This window comes from Besnoitia besnoiti, chromosome VII (assembly GCF_002563875.1).
Source record: "Besnoitia besnoiti strain Bb-Ger1 chromosome VII, whole genome shotgun sequence".
NCBI lineage: Eukaryota > Apicomplexa > Conoidasida > Eucoccidiorida > Sarcocystidae > Besnoitia > Besnoitia besnoiti.
Genome location: NC_042362.1, coordinates 2501019 through 2512869, shown reverse-complemented (window position 1 = coordinate 2512869; position 11851 = coordinate 2501019). Strand labels below are relative to the sequence as shown.

General features: G+C 60.6%; 1 protein-coding gene across 1 annotated transcript; it reads left to right on the top strand.

Moving 5' to 3' along the window:
• Positions 1 to 3533: 3533 nt before the first annotated feature.
• Positions 3534 to 11280, top strand: BESB_079580 (uncharacterized protein; the record flags this gene model as incomplete). Its single annotated transcript, XM_029366320.1, has 3 exons — positions 3534 to 3755; positions 4316 to 6458; positions 6560 to 11280. 3 exons carry the CDS (start codon positions 3534 to 3536, stop codon positions 11278 to 11280), a joined length of 7086 nt encoding a protein of 2361 aa, XP_029217751.1.
• Between the last annotated feature and the right edge of the window lie 571 nt (positions 11281 to 11851).

The window sequence follows — 11851 nt, the reverse complement described above, 5'->3', positions numbered from 1 at the left end:
GCTCCCGTAAATAAAAATCCTAGTTTCTGTAATCACCAGACATGCGCTATCCATCAGACAACAGCGGAAGCTACTTTTCACAGTAAAGGAATCCGGGGAAAAAATTAAAATTTTCATCCTTATTTCTCTAGATAATCTAGATAGTTGGTTCCAGCAATTATATAGAAGGTACTTTTTGAATTTTTCCCCGTCTGATTCTCAAAATATATGTTTACAAAAAGCTCTAGTGTTCGTATTCTAAGAGGTATTCAAGTATGTCTTTTATCGGAACTTCCTCAGGATGGATTGGAGCCTACGACTTCCCGGTTGACAGCCGGAACCCAGGGTGAACATTCTGATGCCTAAAGCGCCTCGTACACAGCGAAGGCAACTCGACTAGGACTTCTCTGATATCTGTGTTGTTGATATTTTATCGAGATCACGTTTCTCAGCAGCTACCTTGTAGCAAGCAGTGCAAGTAGATACTGCAGAACAGATTCTTCTGGGCACAGTTCTTCACTCGCTGGTTTACCTACCCGTGCATATGTATATGCATGCTTCTCTGTCATCTTTGGCTTGGCCGCTACCTCTATACCGCTCACTAGAGACGCTTTTGTTTCTGGCGAAGCAAACCTATACGGGTCGCTCCTTCCCGAAACTGACATCGTGCTGCTGTGCCGCGGGCACCTGCTTGGATCGTTTTCCGGCACAGTGTACGGTAGAACAAGAGTGTATGCATGACGACGGAGGGTATTTTGTCTGGCCGGTTGAGTTGACGAGATTTGGAAGAGGCTGCGCGATCAGATGCCACAGGAAACCTCGCGCTCTTTACTGTGACTCGGTATTTGTCTAGACGATCCAACCGAAACGCCTGCGGTGCCCTTGTGAGAGAGGCGAGCAGACTGACTTGCGCTGCGCCCTCCCCAGTCTTAAGAAGCAGGTTATGAATCAAAAAGCTGAAAAGTCTCCTCTTTCTTTACCCCTGTCCACTTTTCGTGAAACGCGCTTGTTTCTTCTGCTGTGCCTTTGCGCTTTTTGGAAACGCGAAGATGTTGGGAGGGGGTGAAACTCCCAAAAACATCGTGAACAGACAAGTCGCCGCCCCTTGTCATTTGAGCCTTCCACGGTTCTCCGCGGCCCTGCAGGTTACTGAACCGTATACGAGTGCCTGGAAAGTGGCGGAAACGTGCATACTCTGAATATTCGCTCCGCTCGAATTCACAGGTCTGACGGTATGGTGTCTCAGAGTCTAAATCAGTGCTTGACGCGTTGAAGAGCCTACAGCGAGCCCCATACCAACGGACGCAAACCAAACCTGTTGTGCGCCAAGTCACGTGTTTTGAGAGCTCCGCTCTCTTTCGGTCTTTCATTTACACCGTCCCTAGTGTTTGTTCACGAGTTTTTGCTACGTTCCTTCCAACCCTCGGGGCCACTGTGCTCCGTCACTACACAGCAAATAGTTATACGTCTAGGCAAGGCTCAGTGCCACGGTCGTTTGCGTGCTTTTAGCCTCTTCTCACGCGCTTTCCCGAAATCGTTGTATAGAGTTCCGAGCTCGCCGCTTGCGGGTAAAGAGAGGTCTTCTAAGGCTGGAGCGCACTTGCTGAGAGGCATCACAGTACGGATGCTTTTGCGCGCAGCGTGAAGTATCTATTCCCGCGCGCCCATCTGCCGTGCCTTGCGGTGCCCAGCCGCCGCCAACATTCTTGTCTGGGCGTGCGGAGTACGTGCTAAGCTTCGCTTCACTTGCCACGTCGATTCCCTCTTATCTGATAGCAAAAGATCGGCGATTTGGATTCTTCATGAGACTGTGCGAAACTTGGGCACTCGCAGCTGTCGACATGCTGGTGGCGGAAACGGCTTGGATCTTGACTGGAATATGGGGCATACTCTCCTTCTGGTTTTCGAATCTTCCACATCCAACGTTTTAACTTGGGTGACAAGGCGTAACCTTGTGTACTCACGTCAGCTTTGTCCGTGCAGAGTTGTAGGTCACCGCAGACTCGTATAGCGACCAGCCGCCGCCTGAGAGCAGCTCCCACTCGGCGGCGGTGAGCTAGATCGGCTGTCGATTGCTCGAGTCTGGATTTGTCACTTCCCGAAGTTTTCTCTCTCCTCTACTAGCGTGTCAAGCTCCCACACTCTTTTGATCGCATTCTGTCTACTCTTTTCCGAGCGTAGTGCTTTTCCTGTTGCGCACCACCCTGGTAAGGATTTGCATAGCTTCTGTCAGAAACGTATCTGTTTCACGTGCGCTCAACCAGCAGACGCAACAAGAGGAGGCAAGCGCGGCAGGACTCCGTAGCGTTCTTATTACGTGAGGATTACTGGACCCAATCTGGTAACCGGAAGAAAGAGAGGGGACTCAACTTTGTGGGGCCATATGGCCAAAACACTGTTTGCTCAAACGGACAACGGCACGCCAGCAGCGAAGAGGTTGCAGAGCACCGATGGGCGGGTGCTCTCTGGATACGATCTGAGAAGCAAATTGACGCCACTGAGAGGGCAAAACACATGGAGATGGAACAGCGGAACGGCTTTCAATCGGCACTGCTCGCGTTTGCTGATTACCAGAAAAACGCAGTCATGACGCTCGCTCGTAGTGTGTGGGTCGATTGAGGTGTACATACACTCGAGACTGTGCTGGAGCAAACGGCATGCGAACAGGATGGAGAGAGCAGAGCCTGGATCGCTCTTTTATCGGGGTCACTCGTGGCGCCCAGTCTTCCTTGACTCGGCATCAGGATGGGAGACGAGGCCCGCAGTTCGGACGAACGAACTTCGTCTCGTTCCGTGCTGCTTTCTTCGCTCCGCACCGGCGCCCACCCCGCCAGAAGGATGTAGTGCCAACGTGCAGCGGGGGGAAGGAGGGTATCCCTGCGCATGTCTGAGACGGCAAATGGAGAGCGCGACAAAGGGGGCAAGCTCAGGGTTGACAGCGAAGACGCAGGAAGCGAGCGATGTCTATCTGCGCCCTTTGGGGGGTATTCAACGGCGACCGAACCCCAGCAACGCCGCGGCGATATCGCTTGACTCTTTTAACTCCAGCGAAGATAAGCTTGCCTCCAGAAGGCCGCGCACGTCGTCGCCGCTCGCACAGCAAACGCCTCGGTGTGGGAAACACGATGACCGGCTCGGATGGCCAGGGGCCTGCAATCCTTCTGTGTGTCGGCGGCCCGCAAGCAACGCCAGTGTGAGCTGTGGCCTCTCGCTACGAACACGGTCTCGCATCTTGGCGCGGGCGCCACAAAGGAGGCCCGAAACGGAACCGAGCTCTCTCGAAAAAGACGTGTCAGTTTTGGCCGCTGTCCCCCGTCATAGATTGTGCTCTTCTCTATCTGCCGTCGCCCTGCCATTGTCTCCTGTGCCTGTCCACGCCGCTTCAGCTGAAGGCCCCTCGTTCTCTCCTTACGACCTGTTGTGGCCTCCTGCGCCGAAGGCGACTCCGTTGCCCTCCCGCCACGCCGCTCTGCCGCTTTCACGTTCGGTTTTGCCTGCCGTTTCATCCAGTTGGTCTCCCTTATATGCCCGCCCTCATCCTCCATTGTCTGCGAATGGAGGCGTTCGTTCGCGAATATCCTCAACTGCTCACGCGACGACCGCGTCGTCTTCGCCTGCGGTCTGCAGTTCACGGAGGGGCCCGCGCAGCTGCGGAGCAGAGCCAAGACGGCAGAGGCGAAGAGGCAGCGGCGCCGCCGCTCATGTTGCTTGTGGCTCGCCAAGAGAGGCGTCGCCCCTCTCGTCTTTTTCCTTTCCATGCAAATCCGCCGTCAATGGTGAGCATACGAGTAGCGCTTTCGGCGGTGCCTCCGTTTCTGCGCCAGTATCATCTCCTCCTCGTTCTTCGTCTCTGTCCTCTTGTCCTGCTGGCTGCTCTTCCTTGGCCTCACCTTTCTCGCTCTATTGCGCCTCAGCACTTCCGCCGCCCTCTCCGGCCGAGCGTCGCCCTTCTCAGGGGATGCCAGGCTTTCCGCCGCATTTAGGCCCAGGTGTGGGGCAAGGTGGATCTCGGTGTCCATCGGCAGGATTGAGCGACAAGGAAGACGGGTTTTCGTCTCTTTCCATCGCGCGCACTGTCAGAACACCGCAGTCGCGGCACGACAGTGGGAAGAGGGCTTCTGCATGCGGCTTTTCTTCCGTCTCTTCTTCCTCATCTGGCCCGTCGGCTCCGGCGCCATCATCCTGTCTGGGTAGGGAGGCCTCCACGGTGTCTGTCCGGGCTGTGGTTAATGTGCCTTTATCGGTCTTCTCTTCTCCGCGCAAGAGTGTGTTTCCGCGTTTCGCGTTGTCGCCCTCGTCCTTCTTCCTCTGTATCGCGCTCCTCTGCTTCGAGCAGCTTGTGACCCTCTGCACTCCGCCGTCGCTGCTTCCTCTCGCTGCGTCTTTTTCCCCTCCTGGCTGGCTGCTGGCGGCAGCTGCGCCGGAGCTGTACTCGTCGGAGCCCTCAGGGTACCCAGGGCTTTCTCCGCTTCAACAGCTGCAGGTCTTACAGCAGCAGCACATGCTGCCTTCCGCCTCGTTCGGCTCCTCTCCAGCTCCTCAGCGCTCGCCTCTCCCTTCGTCTGCGTTTGGCGTCTCTTCGCCTGCCTTGCCCTCTGCTGCGCCGCCGCCTGCTTCGGGGGCGCCCTTCTCCCACGTGACTTCGTCCTATTCGAATCACTCGCCTTCCTTCGGCTCCTCCGCCTCAGCTCCTCGCTACGGACACGAAGGGGTGGTGTCTCCCTATCCGCTGTCTTCAGGATCTCAGGTGCCTGGGCACACGTTGGGCGCCTCCTCGCCCGCCCCTTTCTCTCCTCAGCAAGCTGCTGCCGGCCTCGCGTACGCGCAGTACCCCGCCGCGCCCGCCGCGCTTCCTCCGTCTGCGCCCCACGCCGATCCTCCGCCGCAGCAGATGCAGCCGAGCTACTACTCCCAAGCACCGGGCGCCTCTGCGGCAGCTGCCCACTCCTTTTCCGCCTTCGCCGACCCTTCGGGGCAGCCGAGCGGCGGAGCGTCGACTTTCCCGGTCACGGCGCAGAGCGCCGGAGACGCAGCAGGAGGCGGAGGAATCGTGTCGGGCTTTCTTTTTTCGCCGGCCGTTTCTTCGTTCTCCGCAGACGAACAGAAAGAACTGCTGCAGCTGTTAAGTGGCGGGGGAGGAGCGGAAGGGGCAGGGGGAAAGTCGGGAGGGCCGGATGGCCACGGGGTTGGACTGTATGCGCCCCCCGGGCGCCTGCAGCCCGCTCTGCAGCAGCTCGCGCCGCTTACGCACACCAGGCCCCAGCAGGGACAGTCGGGGTCTCCGCCGCTCGGATATGAGCGGGCATCTAGCGGTTCGCCTGCAGCGGCCGGTCAGAATTCTCCCGACGCCCACGCAGCTCTTCAGAGAAATCCGTACGCGCCGTTGTCACAGTTCCCGCGTGCCCCCCCCGCGGGTGACTCCAGGCCCCCTCTCTCGGCGGCCCCTCCGCTAAACTCCCTCCATCGGCAGCTCCCCCAGTATCCCTCGCCCCCCCCCTCGCAGTATCCGTCGCCTCAGCTACAGTATTCCTCCCCCCAGATGCAGTATGCCTCGCGTCAGTCGCAGTATCCCTATCCTCAGACGCAGTATGCCTCTCCTCAGTCTCTGTCTCCACAAAGCAGTCCCTCTGCGCAGCCGCCCCCGTTTCCTGCGGCTCTTGCTGGCTCGCCCTACCCTGCGGCTCCTTCGGCGTCTTCGCCCTCGCCCAAGTCCTTTTCGCTGCCTCCCGCGTTCTCGACGATTCTGAAAGTCCTGCTCAACGACCTCTCGGAAGGGCGGACGGGCATGGTGGAAGACGTAGCGGAGATTCTGCTTCAAAAACTTCCCGAGCAGCAGAGACACCAGGTGTTTGAAGTTCTCACCAAGGCTCTAGCAGCCGCCAAAGCCAAGTCCGAGGCCTCCTCCGGCCTGCCCAGCGACGCGGCGTCCCCATATGTATATACATTGCATCAGGAGAACTCGGGCACGCGAAATGAGACAGAGGGCGGGTCACCGACCGGAGGACGCTTCACATACGAGAGCGACATCGGCCGGTACACGCCCCCTCAGAGCCCCCAACGCCCATACGTCCAGCGGGAAGGGCAAGCGACGGGGCGACGAGAGACTTACGAGTCCACTTCTGCAGCCGCTTCTCCCTACGCGGGCGGGCACCTGTCTGCTCCCTTCTCTCCCTCCGCGACGAACCCTCCTGCGGGGTCGCCGTTTCCCCCCCCCTTTTCTCCCTCGTCTCCGCCCTCCTTCCGCGATCGGGCGCCAGGACCCGGTTTCTCGCCAGCGTTTGAGGCTGCCGCCGGGCGAAGTGCCGCTTCTCTGTCCGCGGAGTGTGCGAGCATCTGCAGCCCCGAGCTCGAAAGGGCGCAGAACGCCGCGCCGTATGCGGGTCATGTGTTGTGCGCCTCCGACGGTCTTGCGTATCCGACCGCGTGTGACTACAAGCGCGCTCGTTGCATGCGACCCGGCCTCGAAGTTGTGCTGCTCGGTAAAGACGCACGCGACTGCCCCCCCCTCCCCCCCCCTTCTCCCTCTCGCCTCCTGCCCTGGCCCCGGGTTCCTCTCCGGTGCTCCACGCTTCTTCCCCAGATTCGTCGCCTCCACACGCTCCTCCGCCTCCGCCGCCCTCTGCGCCGTCGCAGCCGGCCTCGTCGCCCACCTCTCTCTCGCCTTCTTCTTCTCTCTCTTCTCCTCCGCCTCCTCAGCCTGCTCCATCTCCGGCCTCCCATCCTGCTGCTCCCTCTCTGCCCACGCCTCCACCTGCCTCTCCGCCGGGTGCGTCAGGGTCGCCGCGAGACTCGCTTCGACACTGCTTGTCTCTGCCGTCCTGTCAGGGCCAGGTGGACACTCTGTCGCCGCCGTCTGCGTCGTCTGCACTTTCGTCTGTCTCTGTTGAGCAGCCGCCGAGGAACCAGACTTGGGAGCCTCAGTGCGCCTCCGACGGCAACACCTACGCCAACCCTTGCGTGTTTGACGTGGAAGCCTGCGTGCGGCAAGCGACCGGTCAAGCGCCGCTGCTCAAGGTTCACGAGGGCGTCTGCGGCGAGCATCCAACGCCGCATCAAGCTCCGCCGGCGGTGCTTCCTTCGTCGCGGCCTCCGCACGGGTTTCAGGGCGAGCTCGCTCAGCGTGAAGCCGAGAAGGGCCTCAATGACAAGGAGGAAACGCCACAGACGCCTGAACCCCAGGCAAGCGCGACAGAAGAGGGGCAGAGTCAGGAGGCGCAGAAAGCCACGCGTAAAGGCAGCCTCCGAGGCGCGGGCGGAGACAAGGCAGGAGGCCTGGAGGGGTCAAAAAAGCGCCTAGATGCGCAGAAGGGTGGACGTCTGCCATCGTCTCCGCCCCAAAGACAGGCAGATGATGAGAAGCCAGGTAACAGCCAGACCAACTCCGAGCCCGAGGCAGCGTCGCTCTCAACCAGCCACACCGCTTCGCCTTCTTCGTCTTCCGCTTCGGCGTCACCCCAGGAGTTTTTGGGGTCGCAGAGGAACGCGAGCAAGCACGAAGACGGGAGTGCGGTAGAGATGCAGACCGTGAGAGATCGCGGAGAGAAGGTGAGGTCAAGCGCCCTCGCCACAGCGCGATCCAAGCCCGCAAGAGAAAAACCGATTCTCAATGCCCCCCTGCCGACTGAGCCGACACTCGCCTTCCAGGCTCTCCACGGCCAAGCAGGCGCGCAGCCTGAGAACGCCAAGTTTCAGACGCGCTCCGGAGGCGTGTCGCCCTCAGCTCCATCTCCGTCCTCTTCATCTCCCTCTTTGTCTCCTCCCTCTTCGTCCCCCGCCGCTGCGTCGGGCAAGCGACTGTCTCCGCCTCCTGCTCCCGCGGGGACTGCTTCCAGGCCGCCGTCGCCGCCGGTGGGTGTCTCGTCGCCTGGCAGCCAGCCAGCGTTCCCTCTGCGCGAGGAGCTGCACGAGGCGGATCCAGAGGAACGACCGTCTGCAGGCCGAGGCCGCCTCCCTGGAGACACCGAGGGCCAAGCGAGCACCGAAGGCCAGGCGGGCGCGCCCGGCGCGCGCGCGAGTCTGCAGGAGCCGGGGGACGCCAGCGAGGCAGCAGCCCCGGAGACAGAGGAAAGGGGCAACGCGTCCGAGAGAGAATCGGTAGGCGAAGCCCTGATCGAGCGCATCTCCGCCTTGCTGAGGGGCGACCCCGTCCCTGGCGAAGGCGCAGCCCTGCTTGAGGCCGCCAGAGAGGCGGGGGAGCGTGGGCGCGGCGAAGGAGACGAAGACGCAGACGCGCAGGCCGTGGAAACAAAGGTCGAGCAGAAGCTTCAGAAGCTTCGTGACGAGATGCATTCGCATGCGCAGAAAGCCGCCGTCCAGCTCTTGATGGAAAAACGCGAAGCAGTCCAGCACCTTCAAGAGCTCGAAGACCTGCAACTCGAGCTCCAGCGCGCGCAGCAGGCGCCGGCGTCATTCGATCCGAAGAGCTTCTTGGAGACTCTCCACGGGGTTTCGTCGATTCAAGAGTTCATGGAGGCGCGCACAAAGGCGAAGCTCGAAGGCCTGCAGAAGCAAGCCGGCAGAAACGGAGAGGAACGACAAGAAACGAAACCTAAGGAGCCCTCTCAGGGCTCAAGCTCTCCCGGTTCGTCCTCAGTCTCGGCGCGCCACCCGGTGCAGTCTACTGTGGCCTCTCTGCCTCCTTCAGGCACTCCTGATGCGGATCTGCCGGCTCCTCGAATGCCCTTCGCAGGCCGCCAGGACGTTCCGGTGCTCTCTGCAGACCCGGGCTCGGCCGCATCATCTTTTTCTTTTCTCCCGGGTGTTGCGTATCCGAATATAAGCCGAGATAGTGGGGTTGTCCACGCAGGTGCGATGCAGGGCGGAGGACGTTCACCAGGTGTCGCTAGTGCAGGGGAACCCCTGCAGCATCTGCAGCTACCAGGACTAAGCGGGGGCCTTCTGTCTTACTCGCTGCCTGCTCTGCAGCCGTCGCCTCCTGTCACGTCTCCTCCGCCTGTCTCGCCTCCCCTCGGCGGCCCTCCCTCCTCGTCGGCCTTCAGTGAACCCTTTGGACGGTCGCCGAAGGCCGCTTCGTTTCATCACGGGGCCGGTCTCGCCGAGGCCGCTGCGCCGTCGGTCCCTCCGTCTTCTGCTTCTCTACCTTCTCCGTTTGCTTCCGCCGCCCAGCCGCCGTTTTCCTTCGTCCCTTCGCCGCCTTCTTCGCCTCCTCTCGGTGTGCCGTCTCCCTACGGATCGCCCCCTCCTCCGTATCTGCAGGGCTTTGCTGCCGGCACGCTGCCGTCCTCTCCCCACGCGCTGCCTCCGTCGTTTTCGTTTGCCCCCGGGGCGGCCGCTTACTCTCGTCCGGCTCCCGGGCACCCAGCGCCGGTCGCTTCGGCCTCGCTCTCTTCTCCGCCGGGTCCGTCCCTCCAGCACAAGCCTGCGGCGTTGAGGGAGCGGGCCGCCACGCCTCCTTTTCGGGCCCCTGCACCGCCCGCCTCTGGCCCCAGCCCCGCTGCCCGCGCCTCTGCTTCTCCTTCGGCTTCCGCGCCTGGCGCGACGCCCGCTGCTGCGCCGTCGCTTTCACTCGCGGCTTCGTCGCCATTTTCAGCCTCCCCGGCTTCTTCGCCTGCGCAGTGCAACTTCATCTGCCCTTCGGGAGGGCCAGTGGTGTGCGGCACCGACGAGCAGACCTACGCCAACGAGTGCGAGGTGCGAGTGTATGCGTGCCTGCAGCGAACCGAGTCGCTCAGGGTCCATCACAAAGGCCCCTGCAGAAAGAAGCACGCGCGCGCGAGAGAGAGCGGAGGCGGAGGGGTGGGCGAGACCCCAACAGCTGAAGAGGAAGGGGAGTCGCGGAGGAGAAAGGACAGCGGGAAGCCGACGAAGGCAGAGACAGAGACAGCAGGGTGGGGGGCAGCCCACGGGCCTGCCGAGGCCGGCGCCACTGAGCACGGGTCCAGAGGCCCGACTGACGCCCTAGTTGGTCTAAACGCGTCAGCCTCGGCGCTCCACGCGCCCTCGCTGTCTCCCTCTGCATCGGCGCTCCCTCGAGGGGGAGACACATCCTCGAGGCGGCCGCTGGAGGCTGCATCGGATGCAGGGGAGAAGATTCGTTCTGAGGGGAGAGAGGAGACCGGCGACGGAGGAGGCCGGATGGCAGAGAAGGACGGAGGCGAGAGATCCCCGTCAGTGCCTCCTGTTTCTTCTGTGAGCTCTCGCAGAGGCCACGGGTCAAGCGACAGAGAAAGACACCAAGTGGCTTCTGAAGAGGCCTCTGCGGCGCAGACGAAGGGCGGCGGGGTATTACTCGGCGCAGACGATGCGCATGCGTCCACCATCTCGCTCGCTCTAGCGGGCATAACGCAGACGATTCGGCCTTCTCCCTCCACGGGAAGCGGCCGCTTGGTGGCGCCTTTCCGCGAGAAGGCGAGTGAAGACGAAGGCGACACGCGTGCGAGGCACAGCGAAGAAATCGAAGACGACGGGATGCACAGCGACCGCGTGGTGGTCATAAAGCGGAGGCAGCCAGAAGAAGCAGAAGAAAGAGGAGACGCGGAGGGCTCAGGCGCAGGGCGCGCGGAGAGCAGGGCACCTCTGTTGAGGGAAACGAAGGACAAGCAACAGAGAGCGAAAGGCGCCGAAATCCAGCTGCAGAATGCGCCAGTCTTGACAGAGACTTTCGCCCGTCAAGGGACTCACGTAGCCGAGAGGGGAGTGGAGAGAGGCGAGCATCACGGGAAGTCCCCTTTGGGGCGCAGAGGCTCGTCTTCGCTCCAGTCGGCGCCCTTGAGTGGGCAGAGGTCCGCAGAAACCGACGACGCTGAAAATCACTTCCGACTGAGCAGGGAGGCGGCCTCAGTTCATGAGCTGAACGACGAGAAGGAGATGCGAGAAGACGCTGGCCATGACTCGGCGAAGTCTGGAGACAGAACAGACCGCGAAGCGAAGCCCGTAGATTACCTTGAGGATCTCGCACGGCTGAAGGCCATGATTGATTTCGATAGCTTCGGAGAGGACGATGAAGACGACACGAAATCTGAGACGCAAAAGTCCGAGGAACACGAAGACGGGCTAATCACAGATGGACCTTACATCTACACAGAGAGTGAAGAAGCAGGGAAAGAAGACTCGGTATTTACATCCCCGAAAGCAGAAAAAGAGCTGCTGCACGGGCAACAAGCGTTTTCGTTGTCTTCGCCTCTCAATACTTCTTTCTCAACTCTACAATGGGACGCGAAACCAAAAGGGCAAGCAGGGCTCGGCGCAGCAGCTCGAGAAGGCGATGTTCAGACACTTGAGATGCCTGCGACTTCTCCTCCTCAGCCACCCAGTTTCTTCGACTTCTTCAAGTGGTTATAGTCACGCCAATGTCTTTACAGACTCCTGAATAGTACCCATGGAGCAACGCCAGCGGGCTGAAGCATTACAAAAAGAAAATGTGGGTATTCACGAGTAGGTGTAGACGCGGAAATGGGTGCTACTCGTATTCTTGCACACATCGTTCTCTTTGCTAGGTGCAGCTGCGGGAAGACAGTGGGTGGATACGCGGACTAGCTGGTGGAGACCTCGGGAAGAAAGTGTGTGTAGGCGTGCACTGGCTGCGCAGTCGCAGGCGAACCGATATCTACAGTCAGGCTGGTGATAGCGTGGTCTAGAGGAGTCCTTTTCTGCGCAAGTGTTGGTGCATTGAGGTCTGGAGGAAAAGCATCTGAGCATGCTACGTACAAGTGCTGCGGGATACCTACCGCGCAGGTGACTCCCCGGGGGCGAGGTCCGCGTGCTGGGAGGACGCAACCGCAAAAAACAGATAGATTCAGAATAGAATGGAGAGCCGGCGTGCGTGGTGAAAGACCTGACAGCTCTACTGTTTCAGTCTGTATCAGAGGATCGCTGTGTAACAATCTCGCTACATATATCTTTTCGTGGTGAA